The 21348-nt window shown below is 46.6% G+C and overlaps 2 protein-coding genes across 5 annotated transcripts; both read right to left on the bottom strand.

Moving 5' to 3' along the window:
• Positions 1–231: 231 nt before the first annotated feature.
• HOMEZ (homeobox and leucine zipper encoding) lies at positions 232–15057 on the bottom strand. Of its 4 annotated transcripts, none has more exons than XM_070468846.1 (2): positions 14967–15057; positions 232–2907 (listed from the first exon to the last, which is right to left on the bottom strand). In XM_070468846.1, the coding sequence occupies exons 1-2, from the start codon at positions 14992–14994 to the stop codon at positions 1322–1324; spliced, it is 1614 nt and encodes a 537-aa protein (XP_070324947.1). In that variant the 5' UTR covers positions 14995–15057; the 3' UTR covers positions 232–1321. The 4 variants fall into 4 exon arrangements, with proteins under 4 accessions (XP_070324947.1, XP_020765441.2, XP_020765451.1 ...); XM_020909782.2 differs by lacking the exon at positions 14967–15057 and adding an exon at positions 11839–12054; XM_020909792.2 differs by lacking the exon at positions 14967–15057 and adding an exon at positions 8187–8396.
• On the bottom strand, positions 12603–18961 carry PPP1R3E (protein phosphatase 1 regulatory subunit 3E). The gene is made up of 3 exons (XM_070468851.1): positions 17512–18961; positions 16755–17211; positions 12603–15089 (listed from the first exon to the last, which is right to left on the bottom strand). The coding sequence occupies exons 1-2, from the start codon at positions 17926–17928 to the stop codon at positions 16789–16791; spliced, it is 840 nt and encodes a 279-aa protein (XP_070324952.1). The 5' UTR covers positions 17929–18961; the 3' UTR covers positions 12603–15089; positions 16755–16788.
• Positions 18962–21348: the final 2387 nt, after the last annotated feature.

Genomic DNA, 21348 nt, shown 5'->3' with positions numbered 1-21348 from the left:
AAACTGAACTTATTTTTAAAGGCATTTCTAGACTTCCCCTCTTCTGAGAGAGAGCCTACGCTGTAGCAGGTGCAGAAAGCAATCGGCCTAGTAATAGGTACTGATCTATTTCAAGTTTTGTTCATTTACTTTACTTCAGTATATCCTGCTGCTTTGAAAATAAAAAGTATGCTAAATCAGAAAGTGGATGGATTTGGTTCCATTAATCTTTAAACCAGAGAAGTGGCGAAGTGGAGAGAGAAACAATTTTATTTTTGGCCTTTTTATTATTAGTCTAGCAATTTGGGGCTTCCACTCTTTTATTTCTAGATGGTTAACCCACCGATATCTTTATATCTGACCCCAACGGATGAAAACCACTCTAAAACATAAGGACTTCTGTCCCCAAGACAGATATTATAAACAGGGGGTAAAGTCTCTTTTCTGGACACAAATTAAACCAACACCAAAAAGATTAAAAAATCGGTTTCTGTCAAACTAGGCAGGAGGGAGTGTCAGGTTTGTAAAACCAAACCTGGAATCTATCTGTACTGTCCTTCCGAACAGCAGATACCATTCCCTCTCCTCTACCCCTCTGTAATCTATAATTCTACTAATTCCCACCTCCAATAAATATCCAGCCTAAATTATTCTCCACCCAATTATTAAACTTTTTCACAAGCTCCGGGGGGAAGATTTACCCTGAGACAAACAGTGAACAGAATGGGGATTTTTGGAAAGGTACAAGGCATAGTGGTCCCAGTATCAGAAATGAAAACATTCTGCTCCCTGTGTGATTCAATAAAGCAGCAGGAAAACATATAAAGTCAAGCTGGTATGAGGAGAGGAAGTATTTGTGATTGACTGGGACATAACTGAGATTCTTAGCTGCATTATGCATGAACTTGTGCTCAGAGAGAAATGGGGTGCAAGGCAGCCTTATATTCAGGGAAAATGTTGGGACTGGGGTCATATTAGAAACTTTACTCCTTTCCAGAACTCCATGGCCGTGGGCCAAAGCCTCGCCTCTTTGTAGAACAGTAAGGGGAAAGAACAGGGATACGAGAAGAGCAAGAGCCTTTTCCCAGACCCGTAGCAAGCCCCTCATTGAGACTGGAGGCCTAGATTTCTGCCCATCCGATCCCCACTTCATTCTGTACTCCATGGTCATCCTTTCTGGTCTACCCTTACTGTATCCCTGTCCCCCACACTCAAGAACACAAAGCTTTTCAGTTCTTTGCCACAAGGTAAGTTAAAAAAAAAAAATGTGGTTTCTTTGTTGAAACAGTTACTAAGTTGGTTTGTCTTTTAGTAACAGACCTCCCCTCCCCCAGCCTCCCACTCAGTCCTGGATGATCACATCATCGTCATCATCGTCATCCTCCTCCTCCTCCTCTTCATCCTCATCATCTTCTGGCAGTTCCTCCTCCTCCTCTTCCTCCTCTTCATCTAGACAGACCACCACTTCAGCTGGCTCAGGTAATCGGGAGTCAAACCAATCCAGTACCTGCTGGGTGCTAAGCCTTGATGCCTGACTCAGTTGAGGGATATCACTTTCCCGGAGCTGTTGGTGGGTTGCCCAGTACCTCTCCAAGGGTCGTATATCCGGTGGGGGCGGGGGATTTGGCAGAGGTGGTGTCTCAGCCCATTCATTCAAGGAGCGGGTTGAAGGTGGTGGTGTGGGAACTGCTGGATCCTGGAAGCTAGGGGCACCAGGTACTGCATTGTCCCGAAACCATTTTAGTTGCCCATGCTTCAAGGCATAGCGTGTGTCACCAAACCACTGAATAATCTCAGGCCGAGGTAAACCAGTGATCTGCTCTAATTTATGGTAATCCTCACGCCGTGCCCACTGGCACTGTAGAAAAAACGATTTGAGGATAGCCAACTGCTCTTTGGTTTTGCGCTTGGTCTTTCGCTGGCGTTGCATGTCTGGGGAAAGATACTCTGCAGGGCCAACCCTACCTGATGCTGAGTTATGCCTCAGCCCCTGGGGCCAGGCTGGCTCCAGCTGTGGGGGTAGTGCCTGTTCACTGGGTGACAGTGGTTGTGGGGCACAGCCCAGTGGCTGCAGGGGCTTAGAGGTGGCCGGAGCTCCATTAGCCAGTCCCTGGAAAGAGGAAGAAGAGGTAGAGGAAGGAGGAGTCATATTAGATGCTGACTCCTTCTTACAACTACTGGCAAGTAATGAGATGGGTGGGGGCTTATCCCGAGCATGGGGCTGCTGGACAGCTGTGGAGTGGTTCCAGGAAGCAGTACCTAGGCTGTGTGACTGGTCGGGACCCCTGCCTGCCTGCTCCTTAGAGAGGCCACTGCATTGATGATCCTGCCAAAACTGCGATTGGTGGGGGAATGCCCCACTGCCAGGCACCATCAGGGGCTCCTTTGCTTTCTGGTGACTCAGTGGCTCCTCAGGCTCTACCTTCAATCCTTTCATCTGGGTGGGTTCGCTAAGAGTCAGGGGCACTATTCCAAGACCAACTTGTTCCGGAGGTGGCACAGGAGAAGGAGGCACTTCCTCTGGGGGCCGCCCTGCATGATGAGTAAAAGAGAGAAGGGATTTGAAATGGAGTTGGTCCCGATGGTAGACTACTCGGGCTCGAGTCTCTTCAATTTCTTCAGATGACCAACTAATGCCACAGCGAAGGCGCTGGGCCATGAACCAAGTCTTGACTTTCTCCATCTGCAGCCCATAGCGTAGGCAAAGAAGGGCAATGTCTGCTAAACTGGGATAGGGGAAGTAGCTGAAGGTTTGGAGCAAGTGTTCATTGCTGTCCAGCTCACTGGTCTGGGCTGCTTGGGTCCACACAAGCTGTAGCTCCTCAGAGATTGGAGGGAGGCAGATGAGGCCCGCAGGGGAGCTATTAAGACTGCTGGCCTCTTTATTAGGAGGCATGGTGCTTTCTGATTTGTGCCCTTCAGAGATAGCTGTAATAAGAAGAGAAACAGCTCAATCACTGGGGTTCCCCTTTCAGGCCATTGCTCAATTTCTACCAAACAAAACGCTGGACTCCAAAAACAATTTTCTATGTGTACTGTGCTGGATTGCTTTTAAAGTGCTTAACAATTTCTCAATTTTCATAACCTTATAAATAATCAGAGCCTGCTATAATTCCCCCTGGGTATGAAAAAACCAAAGTCCAGAGAAGTTAAATTATTCCAAGTCACAAAACTAGTGAGTGTTGTCACCAGGATAATAATCTGACTTCTGAGGTTAAAAAAAAAGGAAAACATCCTTAGAGCCTTTATCTTTCCCATTCAAATTCACCCTCTAAGTTCATGCAGCAAGAGTGACAGAATGAAGACTCACCTAGAAACCCAAAGAGATGTATGTAATCTCAGAACACTTTAGCTCCTAACAGATTATTTCTTGAGTTATCTCTAGATTCTCTCTAGAATGTGGAAAGATTAGGAATACAATTTGTGACAATCTAGAAGGTAGAGAAGGTAGAACACAGCACTGTCCCTCTACCCAGCTCCCTTTTCTTTTCTTCTTGGTGGGAGTGTTGGGGGAAGGTGATTGATAGTTTTATTTTTTTCTAAGTCTCAGTAGGATGAGATGGGTCAGTGATCTGGGATGAATGGAGCTCCCCTTGGATTTGGTCCGGAGAGGGTAGAGGGAGGTGAATGTTTCCTTCCCCAAGACATCCACAGAACAAAGGTTATTCCCCTCTTCCCCAGCCTTTGTCTCTTCCAACTGCTGAGTCTCTCTCCAGGGAGCCTAGAGAGCTCCCTCAGACCTTAATAGCCGCCCCCAACCCCGCCCACACACACACACACACACACACACACACACACACACACACACACACACACAGGGCGGTAGCCCTGCAGCTCTTATCTCTTCAGTCCAGCTTTCTTCTTGGAACCAGGTGGGCAGGCTCATTATAAACTGTCCTGCAGGCTACCCAGTGGCACCAGGGCTCCCAGGCTCAACATGGGTGTGGGGACTGCAGAGAAAGCCTCTGACTATGCTTCATTCCTGGAAACCTGCCCAAGCTGTTTCCCAGAATAATTCTGGGCCCCAATTTTTTTTTTTTGCGACGTGGCTTGTGGGGATCTTAGTTCCTTAACCAGGGATTGAACCCATGCCCCCTGCATTGGAAGTGCTGAGTCCTAACCACTGGGCCACCAGGGACTTCCCTGGTGACAGAGTTTTAACTCGACTCCCTGTTAAATGTTCCCTGTGTGGGCATTAGAGACTAACATTATCTGTCACCCTTTACTTTTCGAGGACTCCCATCTGAGTTTACAAATAGTCCTTCTAATACACTACGGAGAGGACAACATGCCTATGTAAAAGTTACAGGTAGAGCAGTGTAATATTGGAAATTTTATATGATGAACAGAAAAATTCGGCAGCATTATGATGCATGTCACCATTCCCTTTTAACAAGAAAATCTTAAACTGAAGGCCATGCAGACCGTGAATGCAATGCAGTGTGAGAACCTTCAGAGGGTAAGTGGAGGCAGCATGGCATAGTGGATACGAATGTGATTAAGGCCCGCATTACATAGAAGTTTGAATCCCAGTTCTGAGCTTACAGGACCCTCAGTTTCCTCATGTGTAAAACTGAAGATAATGTTGAGTGTATGTAAAGTTATGTTTTTACAGAGCACCTACTGTGTGCTCGGTGTCGTATAGGTGGGGCCTAGAGCTGTTAGAGGTAGAGGCCTGGGGTGAGACAGATCTGAGAGGAATCACAGCTTCACCACTCCCGAGAGTGCTCGCTAAGCCTTAGTTTCCCATCAGAATAAAAGGTCATAACAGTATCTACCTTGTAAGGTTATGACTAAAAAAATGCAACTGATATGATGCCTATACTAAAGGCTCAATAAATTAAGACTTTTTGTCATTGCTTCAGCCTCATGGGATGACTCTGATATAAGGTAATGCTCCTCCTAGACAACAGGGGAAGTGAGACAAAGATGGAATATTTTAAATTACTGTATCCAATCTGTTATTGCAGAGTCCTAATTCTAATGAACAGTGGGGGCAACCAGGGTATCTGATTTTGTACTTTTTATATTTGGGGAGTTGGATATAATTCCAGAAAGGATTTTGCTGCTTTTTTAAAAAGTATCAAAATGACTGCTTTAGAACTGAATCTATAATTTAGGTATAAATCCTTTTTGATTGCTGCTACCCAACAGGTTCCTCTCAAGACACAGCTGAGTGGCTGTGAGGAAGTGCCTACGTGGCCAGGTACTTAAAACCACCATTTGGAAGTTGTGGCCCACCAGGAACACCACCACATCTAAACTGGAGAATACTTGATCCAATGCTCGACACCCACTCAACCTTATTTGTGCCCTGGTTTTTTAAGGTCACGGTAACAGTTTAGATGTGAGGAAAAGGTAGCACAAGGAATAAAGCAGTCCAGTGTGAGGATGAAGACTGCTAGACAGGGAATAAGGCAGGTGCAGCTATAAGCCTACAAGGAAACAGGTTGCTTTCATTCGTGTGGTCTGCTATCCTTAAGATTCTCATGGCTTGATAGTTCAGTATAACAGTACTGCAAAGGTCGTATTTGGTGTACTGCATATATCCACATTTCTTCAATAACACAAAACACAAGTTGTGGAAGACTTTTTGATACAGAATGGTGCCTTAAAATTAGGACACAGCAGTAGAGCTGGTGCCCCCTGGAAGAATCTGGCTTTGACATAGGGGGAAACTAGAACCAGGGAGTGGCTCATGAGAACTATGACAAGGAGGGTAGATCCTACAGTAACCAAAACCACAGTGAAGACACTATAGCACCTTGTGACCTTGTGCCTCATTTGGAGAAAGTAGAAAAAGAATGAAATCAGAGCTGGAGAAATAATGATTCCTTTGGGCAGAGGTGTCAGTGGTGGTGGTACTATCAATTCTGAATTTACTAAATTTGTAACCATGCCAGATATGCCCTGCTGCTGCTTAAAAGTCACTAATAAGAAGTACAGAGTCAGGGTAACACCCTTATTTCCCTTTGGGCTTTTCCATACCCCTGGACAAAAGGCAGAAAAGAATTAATGGGCTGCCTTAAACTTCCAGTGTAGGTGTTCACACGAGGCTAGGAGAAAGAGATCTTCAGAACTTGAGCCTAGGCTGGGAATTTCCTGGTGGTCCAGTGGGTAGGACTCCACACTTGCATTGCAAGGGGCATGAGTGTGATCCCCTGGTCAGGAGACTAAGATCCCACATGCGGCATGGTGTGGCCAAAAACAAAAATCTTGAGCCTAGGCTTATGGTTAAAACAGGTGACAGTTCAAGTGAAGACCAGATATGAGCCTGCTAAATTCCCTAAGTCTTTATTCAGAGAACTGAAGAGTTTCTAAATGAAATGTGTTTTGGTTATTGTTTTCGGGGCCTTAAAGGACATTTAGTGATACTCAATTCATGTGCTTCTCACTTTTTGGATCATGAATCTCTTTGAAAATAAGAAGTTAAAGGTTCTCAGAAAGTTGTGACTTACCTCGCACCAACCCCCCCCCCCAACATTCAAACTTACAGATGATAAATTATAATCTCAGGGGGTTCACCGATTGTCCAGAAGCCCCTGTTAGAAACTCTGTCCTATGTCCTCCCAACTTAACAATGGCAATGGTCGTAGCTGCTTTAAGAAAACAGTTTATGAATGAATGGAACGAGTGGTTGGAAGGCTGAAAGAATGTAAATTAGTTTAGAAGGGACTAGGTACTAGTGCTATTAGCTGAACAGAGTAGAAGCGAAAGATGTTCAGTTGGCCCAGGGGCTTGGTTTAACTGACCCCCACTGGATGACATAATCAATACCCACAGTGCACTGGACACTAGAGGCTAGTAGCCTAGTCTAGCATGGCAGTCATCTGCTTCCTTCAGCTGCCCTATGTGCTGCGGCCAGTTGTGTGTGATTCCAAACCTGCTTATGCCCCTTGTTTTTCTCTATGTAATTAAACATTCTGTAAACCTATGAAAATTAGTGCATTAAGAATTGTTTTTGGGGAAAAAAAAGTCAAATGCTTTGGAAAGACATAATACAAAGAAATGCACATTTAAAAAAAATTGTTGAGTTGGGAGTAGGCAAGAAAACTGTAAAAGACTGGAGGGGCAGGAGACTTTAAAATCTCAGAAGTATTCTGCACTCATATTGCTTCAAAAGTGTTTAAATTCAGACTCCACTTTAAAGAAACCAAACCTGGAAATCACAGATGATGATGCAGTGGCTCCAGTCTGACTGCACATTAGAAAAATTACCGGGGGAAACTTAACCCACAGCATCCACCTCCTCCTTCTGACTTAGTTAGCCTGGATTGGGGCAGATGTAAGCAGTTTTAAAAAGTTCTCAGGGTGCAGCCAGATTAGAGATTTGCTTATGTAGTTGATATTAGAAAGACAATTGGGACTGCCAATCAGCAACACAAAGAAAACGCTGGGACACTTACCCAAGAAATTGGTGAGATGAATACTTTTAATGACAATGCTTAGGATATGTATGCATCATTTAAAAAATTCCTAACTTTAACTAGCTTACTTTTAATTACTGCCACCTACCTATCCTCAGCATAAAAAGCCCTTCAAATATATGGTGAGAAGAGGGTTCATATAAAATATATCATCTGGGTCCACATTACCAAATAGGTCTCAGCTTGAGTCTTCTTTCAGTTTAGAAGTCTCTTGATTAGAGAGACTGGCAACACCAGGAACCTCTGAGAACTCAGGTTCTCACTTTTCTGGTTGGTTTTCTGGGTATGGCTGGGCAGGGGTGAGAAGGGGCAGTTTCTCTCAAATCTTTCATTCCCAAAGGCCATGCACCCCAGGAATAAGGCCAGGTTTCTGTACGTGTGTTGAAGTCGCCAGGAGGCAGTCATGGAGGGGAGGAGGGGAGGCCTGGGAAGGAAACGTTTCTCCTATCCTCCATTTCGCAGGCAGTCTAGAAGGCTCCAAACTGGGTCAGAGAACAAAAAGTTGCTGCACTTGGGGCGATGAGCCCCAGGGAGCAGGCAAATCTCAACCCTCCCCTCGCCAAGGGCGTCCCAACCCGGCCTTCCCTTCCTCCTACACACCCACTCACCCTCCCCCAGTTAAAACAGGGAACCGAAAAGTCCTGAGGAGAATGGAGAGAGAACCGGACCACTTCGAACCTAGAATTCTCCTCCTCCCCCCAGCGCGGAGATGGGGCTCCGGAGGTCGGAGATCGTAACAGGGACTGGAAAGGGAAGTCGAAAGGGCTGGGGATCACTCACCGCAGTCCAGCCCGGGCGGCGGCTCCCAGCCTCGCACCATGGGCCGGGGGGAAAGGGGGAGAAAGGGCAGGGGGCCTCCGGGGTGAGAGTGGGGTTGCTGCCCGGCGCGGCCTGCTCCGAGCCCACCCGCGCGGAAGGCCAGGACCGGGACTGCCCCCCCCGCCCCCGAGAGCGCGCCCGTCTAGCCCAGCCCTGCTCCAGCGAGTTGGAGGCGGGGCGGATGGGCGGGGTGGACTCCAGGGGTGGTGCCAAGGTGGCCGGAGTTCTGATTGGTGGGCGCAGGCAGGCGGGCCCTTGCGGAACGGGCTGGGCCGGCCATTGGCTGAGTGGGTCTCGGCTGAAGTCGGCTATTGGCTGCGTGGGCCTCAGCCGGGATGCCGATTGGCTACATGGGTCAGGGAAGATGTCCCCCCGGGCTAGGATGCCGTGAACAGTACCCCCTCCCACCCTCGCCTTGTGGACGCCGGATCTTGGGGGTACGCTGGGCTATGTTCCTCCTGGAATTCCCCAAGAAATTCAAAGCAGTTTGCTGAACTGTCCAAACCGCCTACAACTACTCCCCATTTGTTTCCTCCGAAGGAAGACGTTTTCAGTATCCCTTTGCCAGCCTCGTACAAGAAGACAAGCGTTCCCAGCCTAGGGTCAGACCGCCGTCAGCAGCGTCAACTGTAAACGAAGCGCCTAGAGCAACCGTTAACTTGTTCTCCAGATGGATCAAGTGTCTTGGCCACCCAGAAAAATGAGGATCCTATCAGCCTGGCACCTTCCGCCGCTTCCCGGGTTCAGTTGTCACCAGACAGGTGTTCTCAAAGATGAAGTTCTAGAGGGGGTCACTTCATTAGGTCTTGCCAGGCTCCCCAGGCCCTTCCTCTGCCCTAGTAGAGACTGCCTGGAGCTGTGCCTCATGTTGGGGGGGCCTTGGTTTTGCTGTCAAGAAAGGGATTAAAATAAAAGGGCTTCCCACCGACTCAGTATTCCACACACTCCAAAATTCTGGGCCAAAAGTTTGTATAGTTAGGATTCTTAGTTTTCTGACCAAAACTTGGGAACAATACTTTATGAAGTGACCCTTCTGTTCTCATGATAGTCTTCTCTTGTTTATTTAGGTCACAATAGCTTATATACTTACAATAACTTATAAAACAGTTTCAGACGGGTGCCCTGTATTCCACAGATTTTGCCACTCCATATACCCCCTAAAAAGTCAACCATAACTGATACTTCTGATTCTTCATTGCTCCACACTAAGGTCTAGAGCTCTTTAAAGGTTGCCAAGCATGAGAAGTGTATCTCTAATTCAGCTTTTTTCTGTTGACTCTGCATTTGCCCCTTCCTCCCTTCTCTCAATACATTTGGTAACAATCCCAACTCCTAAGGGCCATGCCCTTCAAACTAGTATCCCTTAAAAACATGATAGGAGTAAGCAACAGAAATAATCTTCTCAGCTTTAGAGTTAGAAACTTTTGATCACTTAGGATTTAAGCCAAGACCGGTGCTATATACAGACCTAACTCAAGACTTATTATAATAATCCCAATGGTTTGTTTGTAAGGAAGAAAGGGAAAAGCAAAACATTTTAGGCAGTGACAACCCTCAGCTGTCAATGGAGAGCTCATTCTTTTAATCCAAACAATGAGGCTGGATATTGACTGGGAAGAACTCAGTTTGGCTAGAAAGCCAGGCAGGAACTGTGAAAATTTAGTGGCTGCTCTTGGGGGGTTAAGTCAGTCCTTCTGGGCATCACAGATCATGGGCTGGGAATTATGAAATGTAGACAACTCAGTCACATTTGTCTCAGAATGATACACACTTCCAAGTTAGGAGTATGCAGAAGAGTCAAAGACTCGAGATTTAAGAGAAGAAAGAAATCCAAGGAAAGAAATTCCTGTGCCCTGGTTCTGGAAAGCAGGCTGAAGACTTCCTCTTTTATGTGGGTTTCACCCTTACACTTAAGATGATGGAGTGGACTGAAGTAGGGTAGTGGAAGAGAGGAAGAGGTCCAGACTTGACATTATCAGAGAAGGAAGTTAGCAAGTCAGTGATCATCCCAGCTCTCCCAGGAACTAGTGCTGAAGAATCCACGCCATTCTCAATCTTTAGTGAAAACTCCCTCCCCCTTTGCATGGCTCAGTAACATTAGCAGGACCGACCAGATACACAATTACCCAATAGCTAAGGAAGCTGGAGGAAGTTAAGAGTCCTCTCTTGCATAGATCTCTTCCAAAGCACTGGAAGAGTCTCAGCAATGTGCTAATAGGTTTTTGTAGAATTAAAAAAAAAAAAAATTCAAACTACAGTTGGTCAAGATTGATGTCTCTTTCTGACTTCCCCTCTATTACCCTTCTCTTTTTGTCCAATGGCAATGAAGAGGCCATGGGCATTTAGGGATTGACTAATGAAGTTGAGTTGGGAATACATTTAGTTTGGGTTTAGGAGTTACACATCTGTGGTTTGCAGTTACTTCTTTGAACAGTTATTAGTATTTATAATGTTATGGGCTGAACTGTGTCCCCCTAAAATTCCTGTTAAAGCCCTAACTCCCAGTACCTCAGAATGTAACCATATTGGGAAATAAGGTCTATTCAGAGGTAATTAAAATAAGGTCTTTAGAGTAAGTCAATTCAGTATTAACTGCTATCCTTATAATAAGATGGAATTTGGATGCAGACATGCAGGTAGGACAGACCATATGAAAACATAGGGATAAGATGGCTATCCACAAGCCAAGAGAGAGGAACCTCAGAATGAAATCAACCCTGCCAACGTCTGGATCTCAGGCTTCTAGTCTCTAAACCGTGAGAAAATTTCCATATTATAAGCTACCCAGTCTAAGTATTTTGTTATGGCAGCTCTAACAAACTAATATACAGCTTCCAGGAATACTACTGTCAACAATTCAGAGTTATGTTATTCATTATTACAAAATTTGAAAATGCTCCAAAATCTTACACCACATCTACTAAAGAAATTTGGTAGGGTTTTCCCAAGTTTGACAAAAATCCCACCCCCCAATTATGTGAACATTATGACTTACAAGGTATGAAGGTGAAATGTTTTTAAATTATCCAAAAAATTTTTTTAAAAAGTGATTATGGTGATGGAATTACCTCTTTATGGAAAAATTATATGTAATCATATTAAAAGACTGATATCAAAGAGTGTGCAGCCAAAAACAAAATTGTAGGAAAAAACATTTAGGTTTGCCACATTTTTTCTTGGATTTTGTGATCTTTTATCAGCTTTTAAAATATTATAATTTTTCTATTTTTTCTCATCCTGAAATATATTCACTCTTTTGTGCCTTGTGTATTTATTTTTCTTGAAAAAAGTTGTGTGCTTCAGACAACCAAAAACTTGGATCTATCCCTGGGAATGAAATGGATATGGTGAGTTTCTGCCCCATTTAGGGAAACCCTGCTCTAGTGTTCTATGCTCTGTCCTGAGAAACACTGGAGGGGAGGGCTGACCAATCACAGCTGCCAAGTATGGAGGACTTAGGATAGCAAAAGCTGCAATAAAGGAGTTTGCAGAAAAAGATTTCAGACAAACCTATTACCAAACTAAGACGTGACAAGTCTGGAAAGACATTAGGGCCATGGAGCAACCCTAGGCAATAAGCCATGGAGGGAACCCCCGGAAAGCCCTCAGTTACCTCTCCTTGGGTGTCTGCTCCTCATGCCGATTCTACCCTTCAGCGTATCTGGTTTCAGTTACAGTGTGTACTAAAGAGTAGGTACTCTGCAGTGACATCACAACTTGGCCATTATGATGTAATGACATGGCATCTGATTATTCTAGGGCTAGGGCTTCCCTATAAGGAATGTCCTTTCATTACTTTGAGGGTAATTGGACTCTCATCATTCAGGTGATGTGGGAGTCAATACTATTTTAGAACTCAGTCTTTTTCAAGATTACTTCTCTTTAATATCTGTCACTTCAAAAAAAAAAAAAAATCTGTCACTTCATTTTGTATTAGACAAAGGTCCTTGCTTTTCCTCTCCATCATGCTTTTGTTCTTTGTTTTAGGGTTGCCCTTGACAATGGGGCTTTGATCTTCCCTCCACTGACTAAGGAGCAGAATGTAATTTAGATGATCCCTTAAGAAGAGCACCCCACCAACGGGGAAAACTTTTACCTGAGCTATTCTCTTTAATTGCAGCGGCAACTGGTTCTGGGCGCGGGGTAGAGGGGAGCTAAGTGCCAGGCCTGGTAACTTTCCCTACCACTGCCCCAAATGGTAGTGTTATACAGTAGGGCTGTCTCGTAACAGGGTCACCCAACTCCTCCATTATCTCCTTCCCATCTCAAGCAATGAGATGGCCAAGCAATGAGGGGTGAGAGGGAAGAAGAAATCTTGCCTCTGGGTCTCTTGCCACCCTCAGCCCCCCAAAAATACTACTTCTCAACATCTTATACTTTATTTTCAAATTTCAAATTTATTTCAAAGATGAGGTCTTCTATCCAAAAGGGAAGGCAGTTGCATGAGGAAGCTGAAATGAGGCACAATACCAGCAGGTATGGGGTCCAGAGAACCAAGCTGCACTGTGAAGGGGGTGAGGAGGTTCAGGGAGGGTCTGATGAGAACAGTGGTTTGGGGGGATTCACAGAACACACTTTTATTTCCTCTCTAGGTTAGCTATTCAATGGGTAGATTATTCAGTTGTTTGTTTTAGCAACTTCACTGTTCTTCAGCAACATCACTGAAGCAAGTGCCAAGGCTAAGACATACTAGTCCCTTTTGTTTCTCTTTCTGCCTGAATGCAGTAGGGAATGGAAACTAGAAGCAGAAAATGAAACACTTCTGATGTATCCCTTGCCAAGAAAAATCATGGGTCTGTTCCTGTGGAGAGAGGACTCTTTGGTAGCCTGGGAATATGATGAGGTCAGGAGGCTTGGATTTAAGTCCCATCTGCAGTTGTACTAACAAATTCTCTGACCCTGCTGGGGTCCCTTCTAATCTCTGGACCTGTGTCCTCATCTCTAGAGGAATATAGATCTCCAAAGACAAGCCTTTTCAGGTCTCTGAATTCTGTGATCTATGGATTGCCAAGATCCAGAGGAGCTCCAGAAAAACACAGGAGTTAGAAGAAAGGGAGTGTAGGATGAGATTGGAAAGCTGAGTTAGGGCTTATTAAGAAGAGAAATGATGAGCTACATTCATAAAGGAAAACAAAGGAACAGGAAGAGTATGTAGGAAGGACATCTGAGGTCTGGATGAGAGGAAAGGGCAAAAGTGTTCCTGCTGTGTTGCTTCAAGGACCCAGCCCATGACCATGGTACTGGTTTCTCATATGGCACTTCCCAGTCCACGACTGACAGGTTATACCCTGAACTGTTCCTGTTTGGTCAGGAAGTCCTGTGCTTAACACATGACACACCTCTAAAGATTCTGCCAAATTCCAAGTGTTTCTCATGTCAGATTTGACTAGCAGCTTACCACCTTCCCACCACTACCCTGGGGCAACTCTGTATGGAAAAACCACAGGACTCATGTCTTGGCTCTGGAAAGTTGAGAACAGGAATGGGTGAGCAATGGTAATTCTCAAGGGATGAAGCCCAAGAACAATGAATTCTCCTTGGTTCCCTGCCCCCAAATTCATTTGCATTTATCCCCTTAGTATTACTCGGGCTCCAGAGCCCGACCATCCAGCAGACCATCCAGCAATTAGCCTATTCATGAATCCTTCCAGTGCAAATTTTAGGCAACTGGGCGGTTCAAGGCTAGTAGGGGGGTGGGGGGTAGGGTAGGAAGGCGTACAGCACGCCAACAGGTGTGGACTAAAACTACCTAGGGCCAGAAGAGAATCCCACTGTATGTGAAGGCTGGAGTTCACATGGGTTCCTAAATTCTCCAGCAGGCAGGTGAAGTGGTTCCTTGCTGATCCAGAGCTGGGACAGGGTCACAGAAAGCAGCAGCAAGCTTCTGGAAGGAGCAGACGAAGCCTGGGACCCTCAGTGCTTTGCCTTTCCCAAGCCAGTTAGGAAGGCTGGGAAGGCAGAGCACAATTAGAAACTCGTCTTTTCCTAGTACGAGATGTGGCAAGGGTTTCTGTTTTTTGTTTTTTTTTTAAAGGCAAGGTTTTAATTTTGTTTTTAAAGGAAAATATTATGACATCATGCTTATACACAGAGGCTCTGGAGATCTCCTGCATTCACAACCCTAGCTCTGCCATTTACTAGTTGTGTGATCTTGAATAAATTACTGAGCTTTTCTGAACTGTTTTCTCTCTAAAACAAGAATAACATTACTCAATTCATAGGGTTGTTTTCAGGATTATAATGCATGCAAGGCACCAGATTTTAGTGGATAGATAAGTAAATGTGGGCTCTTGAGATTGCTAAATACAAGATAACAGTCATGCATACACATTAAGCAAGAGATTACACATTGAGCCTTGACCCCGTCTCCCACTCCATTATCCTCCCCTGGGCTCTTCACTGGTGACTAAAAAGTGCATTGCTTGGTGGCTTCCAGTACACGTTCTCTCCTCACTCTGCTGGGACTCTGACCTGAAGGTGATCCACAAGATACAGGAAATTCTTTGTTATCAGATAAGGATAACATTTAAATGGGCATTAGAGTGACTTGGGGTTTCTCTTTTAACCTTTTTTTTCTTTAAAGAATTAGGGTTTTGGAGAGGAGGGGCACGATAAACAAGCCCTATACTCTATTCTGAATGCATGTATGCGTCTACCTTCTCTCACTGAGTGGTAAAAGGGGAATCCAAAAATTTTTGAGAAATCAGTAACAGAAAGAAATGGGTTTGGGGAGCTGGTTACCTGGGAGCTCCATGTTCATCTGCAGCATCAGGAACTGCTTCTTCTCCCTTCTAGAAGACTGTCAAGAAGGAGCCTGAGAGAGCAAAGTGGACCAACCATGGCCTTGGAGAAAAGGAACCTCTTATGGAGGGAGAAGGAATAGCAGAGATCAACAAGGATGAAGAGGGAGGCAGATGGAGAGGAAATGAAGGTAAATACCCTACATGCTAAAAGAAAATGAAAATGGTGAGAGGGGCAGAAGGAAAGAGAAGAACTTAGAAACAGGGTGGAAAAAAAAAAAAAAAGAAACAGGGTGAAAGGAGAGGAAAAACAAAACACCCAGCAGAGGTTAACCAGGAGACATAAAGCATGAATGTGAATGGGTAGGAGTCCAGCTTTCCCATTCACTTGCTCAGGGTATGAACAGACTGCTATCTTCTGGCACCATTTAATTTTCAAGCTGCTCTGCTTCTTTATTTGAAAAGTTTTCCATTTCTCATACCAATAATCCTTTAACCTCAAGAAAGTCCCCAACACTGTTTCATCTTAGGGGCTCCCAAGCATCATTTTCCCCGAGAGGCACCTCCCACAAGCTGTCTCATAGCACCCAGGCTGGAAGTCTGTGGGGCAAGAGCAAAAAGCAAGGGGGTGAAAGAGGCCCTGGAATATCCTGAGACTGTAAGCTGGCTATGGGATGTTTCCTGGGCTCTGGAACATGTGTCAAAAACTGGAGGACCATTCTCAGGCCCAACCAGATGCTTGGGGTACTGTGTGTTCTGAACTGTAAGCACTCCAACTGCAGGCTGGAGAATGTGGCTTCTAATCCACACTCTTCCCCTCACAGATCATACAATGTCAGAGCAAGAAGGGGCCTAAGAGATCAACTAATCCAAATGCAGTTTCTCAAGGAGGAAACTGGGGCCCAGAGAGGTGAAGTAACTTGCCCAAAGTTATCCAGCTAGTCAGTGATTCCCTTTTCTTCTGAGGCAGAAAGAACCCCGTGTTGTCCCTTGACAAAGACAGTCCATAAAGTGCTTAGAGGTCATTAGAAGGCACCCAGAAAGGTAAGGCTGGCATTTTTCTGGAAGCTCCTGATTGCACTCACCCCTTAGGCACCACATTATTTAGCTACAAGGCCTGGAGTTGGTTTTGCTTTCATTTTCATCCCCAGGGCTGCCTGGAGGAAGGAGCTCCGACTGTTACCTGCCATCACTCCCCAGCCAGTCGGCAAAGACTGAAACCAGGGACTGCAGGGGTGACAAGGGAATCCTGTCATAATGCCGGGGGCTGGGGAGCAATGGCCAAATTCCTGGGACTTAAGCAAGGTAATTATAGCTGAGTTAAAGCTAGGACAGCCAGGTCCCCTGTGGGACCTGGGGTGGCAAAGACCAGTAAGAGGGAGTGAACCAGCAATCTAAATGATTTCAACTGCGGTGTGTTTCTAGTTCACATAAAATACCTCCTGAGTACCAAAGAGGTGTCCTCAACCTTTGACTACCTAAGCCTGACCCACCTACTCACTTTCTCCCAGTACCCACTCACGGAAGAGAATGTCACCATCGTCCTTTTGCTTCTTTTCTAATATTCCAGCACCCCTTCCGTCTCCCTTTTCTATGACGTGGGTTCATCCACTCACATCCACCCCAGTCTCTTCGGCTTTCTTTAAGTCCACACACTCTTCACACCCCTTTGGTTTCTCCCATTCTCCTCGCCCTCCCTGACTTGACTCCTTAGGACAGCTCCCCGCCAGTCCCGGTTTCTCCCATTCCTCTCAGGCAAATGTTTGGGATCTCCCAGCCCTTCCGGTGCCTTTGATTTTTTTCCGCCGTCGGCCGCCTGCGTCTCAGATGAAGTGGATCCAGCCCTGGGGCTCCGGGTTTCCGCCACTGCCCGGGTGCTCCGGCCCACGCAGAGCATAGTCACGGCCGCCGTTGTTGTCCCAGAACTCGCGGCCCGTCACGCGGTAGCGCAGGGCGAAGAGCAGGGCGCCTCCAATGGGTGGCGCCGGCAGGCGGAAGGAGAAGCGGTCGGCGCGAGGCGGGTGCGGAGCCGGGCCGGCGTAGGCGGCGGGCGCCTCTCGTTGGCTCCGCCAGCCGTCGGCACTCCAGCGCACGCTCACGCGCTTCTCGTAGGCCAGGTCCAGCACGCGCGCGCTCCCGGCCACGCCCAGCGGGCCCGCCTCGACGCGTTCCAGGCAGATGCGCTGAGCCTGCAAGCGGGCGGCGAAGCCGGGCTCGCTGGCCGGCTCCAGGGCGGCGCGCGCCTCCTGTAGGGAAAGGAGGAGCGGGGAAGAGGGAGCCGGGAAGGAGAGGGGCGGGGGGAGAACGGGGGCCGGGTCAGGGCGAGGCACCGGACCAATCGGAGGCCGACCCTGGCGTCGGGGCAGTCTGAGGGCAGCAGGGAGAGTGGCCTAGGGAACTCCCCAAAGGGAACCCCAAAGCGGGTGAGCGAGAGCAAGCCCAGGGTTGGGGATGGAGATGGGTGTTTCTAGGTAAATTCACTCCCACACGTCCGCCGAGGCCAAGCTGAGGAAGTCCTGGGGAAGCGGAGTGCCTCTGCCGCCTACCTGGAGGCCTCGGGAGCGGGGCTGGCACGGCGCGAAGTGGCGGAGGGCGTCCCTCTGCAGCTGGACTTGCACGTGGCGGGGCACCCGGGGCAGCTCTCCCGGGCGGAAGCGGCGCACGGCTGCCAGTTCCAGCCCCAGCGCGTCAGCGAAACGCACTCTCTTACGGGTATCAGGGCTGTGGTTGCGGAGCGCCCGGATCCCGCTGCCTCCGGCGGGCGCAGAACGAGCCCGGCGCCCCCGACTCGGACCTGGAGCTCGGGGTCGGGCCCCGAGACGCGTCCCTCCCTCTCCTGGCTCCTCCTCTGGCTCCTCCTCGAGGCTGGGCCGCTGACTGAAGTAGTAGGCGCGCTCTGTCAGCGAGGCAATGAAGCTCAGGTTGCGGGGGATGTCGGTGCGGGGGTGCCGCTCGCGAGACATGGCACCCCCCGCGCCCGGGCGGGACCCTCCGGCAGCGCCGGCGCGCTGCCCTCCTTTCTTAGCTCCACCCTGCCGGTGTTCGCACAGAAGCTTAAGCCACCCCTCGCAGTTGTGTGCTGTCCTTGCTGTCACCTCCAGAATCCTCCACCTTCTGCAGTTCTGCCTCGTCCCCAAGTGACTACCTTTCCTCCCACTGGCCGCCTTCTCCCAGGGTCTTTGACCATCACCTCCTGCGGGCTGTCTCCTCTGAGCCTGCGCTTAGCCGCGCTCACCCTCCGGTCCCGCGGCCCTCGCGGGGCCTGGCCCCCGCCCACAGCCCTCTGACAAGTGACTCTCCATCTATCATTGATGCTGCCGCAGCAGGAGGCGGGCACTCCATTCTATCGGTCCAGAGTGGGACCACTCTTCCTTTTCTTTTTTTTTCTTTTTAACGGCCTCAGCCTTTCCGGCACCGGATGAGTTAAGCAAGGAGTAGAGAGCAACCTTTTCTTTTAGAGGAAGGTTCAAATCGCCCAGCCTATAACTTTCTCTTCTGGGCTCAATGTTTTCTTTCCTAAACCCTAGGCTCCGGGTTTGGGAGGATGGTAGTGGTGGGTGCAAATATGGGAAAGTCACAAAAGCAAGGTAGAGCCTCAAATAGAAATTGAGACGTGGCGCTCAAATAGGTGGGTGGCCCTTTGGAAAGAGTTATGAGCTGAGAGTTGTGGAAAGACCTAGTTTCTTGTTTCACCTCTGGTGCTATTTAGCTTTGTGACTTTGAGCAAGGCACAACTTCTCTGGACCTCAGTTTTCTCATCTGTAAGAAAAAGTGGATTAAAATTCTGATCTCTAACCTGACTGTAAGCTCTTTGACCAGCAGAGGCTGTGTCTGATTCATGGTGAGTTTCAGCATATAGAGTGAAGTGAAAGTGGAAGTTGCTCAGTGGCCTCCGACTCTTAGCAACCCCATGGATCGAGGCCTACCAGGCTCCTCCATCCATGGCATTTTCCAGGCAAGAATACTGGAGTGGGGTGCCATTGCCTTCTCCGGCACATAGTAGGCCCTCAAATTATTGAATTAATCATCACATATCTTTCTTGGAATTGGGACTGTGGAGTTGTAATTCCAGTGAGAGCTCCAAGAAGACCACAGAGCTGCTTTTTACTCCATTTTTTCCCCCCTGTATTTGTGGAAAAAAGTGAAGTTTTGTTTATTTTTTTTCTAACTCCCTACTGATCTTACATAGCACTTACAATGTGCTAGGTACCATTGTTTTACAAACACTAACTCATATAGTACATTCATCATAGGAGAGGGAGTATTATGCCTAATTTATGGATGAGAAAATTGAAGGAGGGGGTAGGTCTGTTGCCCAAGGTCACATAAATTAATATTTGGAGGACTGGAATTAGAATCTCAGCAGTTCCGTTCTAGAGTCTACTATTTTATACACTTAATTATATTAACTGGATTAAAACATTTCATGGTAATAATCAACTTTCTCCGAGCACTGAAATATGGAATGTTAGAGTAGAAATGGAATCTCTAAAGCAACAAGGGAGTTTAACTGTAAAATCACAAGTGACTAAGTTGGAAATAAACAGTGAGACATATACTGTTTTATTATACAATTTATTCCTGTTGGCATTTTAACTCCAGTATTAAGCATAGCAATGCTCTTTAGCCAGGACTCATTTTTAAAGTGATACTGAGTTTTAGTTTCTTATTTTACACAACATATGTAATCCACGGACACATTCTTTTCATATTTTAGGGTATGAAATAATGCTACAGTAATTTGTGTTGTAGTCAAGCAGTTTAAAACTGTCTTCCTTGCTCTTGTACCATATGTCATTGACAGAACAGGTAAGGTTCAGTGTCAGGCTACATGGCCCAAGGTTTTCTGGGAAGAGCTCTATTGTCTGAGCTGCCATTCCTTGGCTCTGTGGTGTTGGTCTGAGAAGATCCTTGAGGCACACAGCCTTGGACCTGGTGTAATTTGTGTTGGTCCAACAGTCTTTGTTTATTAAGTAGCCACTGCAGTGATCTTCAAACATCTGACTGGGCTTGCTCAATAACTGGCCAGAGGCATCGAGTGATTTCTTCAGTCAACATTTACTGAAGGTCTATTAGGCCATGAGGACATAAAAGTGAGTACGATTCAGTGCCTGCTCTCACCAAGTTTATAAATGAATGGGCAGGCAGAGAGAAATCTATTTGGATCCTGAGACTTAAAAGTTTTTATTTCAAGTAAACATCTTAGAAGAAATCAAGACTGCAAATGAAGGACTAGATTATTCCCTGAAAAAAGAGGCAGTGTTGCTGATGGCATCTGGAATGACTATCCCAAGAGCAAAGAAGAAATGCAGATGGTTGAAAGGATACAGTCATAAAGGAGTGAAATAGATGTTAGGTTCAGAGTATTGGGGAGAACTGAATCTGGGTTGGTAACTGGTGTGGATTTGGCTTGGCCTCGTAAAGGGCGTGATAACAACACTGATTACCGGAAGCAAAGAGGGACCTTGAAGCACTGCAATATTAAAGTTAAGACAAAAAAAAAACTTTCAAATCACAATTAGGTTGAGGCCTATCTTCTCAGTATGTGGCTTTGGGAAAATTACTTAACATCTCCAAGCCTCACTTTGCTCATCCATAGAATGGGAATAACACAACATAAGTACTGGTGTGAGGATAAAATATTAAGCATGTAAAGAAAGCATTTAATACCTAATAAGTCTTCAAAATGTGTTAGTTGTTACCATTGTTACAAAAAAGACCTTTCTTCTTGAATTTGGGGCAGATGGGAATACCAAGACTTGGACTGGAGGTGGAAGCAAAGGAACCAGCAGGAAAGGAGAATTGGGTTACCTCTTTTGGTTTGATTGGAGAGTCCTCCAAATGGAGCTGTAGGAAGTGCCAGCTGCAAGAGCCAGTGGGCCCCAGCCAGAATGCCTGAGGGTGCCCTCGTGTGGATCGGCTGTGGTCAGGTGGCTTCACAACCTGTGTAAACATACTGCCTGGTATAAATAATAGGCATTCGTGTATGTGTGTATGTATATGTAATCTGAAAGGATAAACATCAGCCTTGACATTGGCAACTTGCAGGAAGGGAAGTGGGATTTTGGGAGCGGCAGAGGGACTGAGGACTGGTGTTTCTCCCCCTACACTTCTATATTATATGACTTTTTAAAAATTTTATTTATTTATTTTTTATTATATGACTTTTTCATAGTGAGAGTAAGTTCATGCACTGGTTAGAAAGAATTAAAAAGAAAACCAATCTGATTATTTAAAAAGGAAGAAAGAAGATGAAGAAAAGTTACCTGCAGAAACTGCTTGCATATCCGAGTCTTGGCTCCCTGATGCTTGGCTAAAGCCCCAGCTCACACAGAGGCCACTGGGTTAAAGGTCCCGGAGAGAAGAGGAAGTGTCTGCTGTCC

This window comes from Odocoileus virginianus, chromosome 6 (assembly GCF_023699985.2).
Source record: "Odocoileus virginianus isolate 20LAN1187 ecotype Illinois chromosome 6, Ovbor_1.2, whole genome shotgun sequence".
Taxonomy (NCBI): Eukaryota; Metazoa; Chordata; class Mammalia; order Artiodactyla; family Cervidae; genus Odocoileus; species Odocoileus virginianus.
This window is presented reverse-complemented; position numbering and strand designations above follow the sequence as displayed.

Coding starts and splice junctions, on each gene's coding strand:
- HOMEZ (XM_020909792.2), bottom strand. CDS start 8,226: ATGGTGCGAGGCTGGGAGCCGCCGCCCGGGCTGGACTGCG. Junction 2,908..8,186: donor GCCGCCCGGGCTGGACTGCG/GTGAGTGATCCC, acceptor TTCTTATTACAG/CTATCTCTGAAGGGCACAAA.
- PPP1R3E (XM_070468851.1), bottom strand. CDS start 17,928: ATGTCTCGCGAGCGGCACCCCCGCACCGACATCCCCCGCAACCTGAGC. Junction 17,212..17,511: donor CCCGCTCCCGAGGCCTCCAG/GTAGGCGGCAGA, acceptor CTTTCCCTACAG/GAGGCGCGCGCCGCCCTGGA.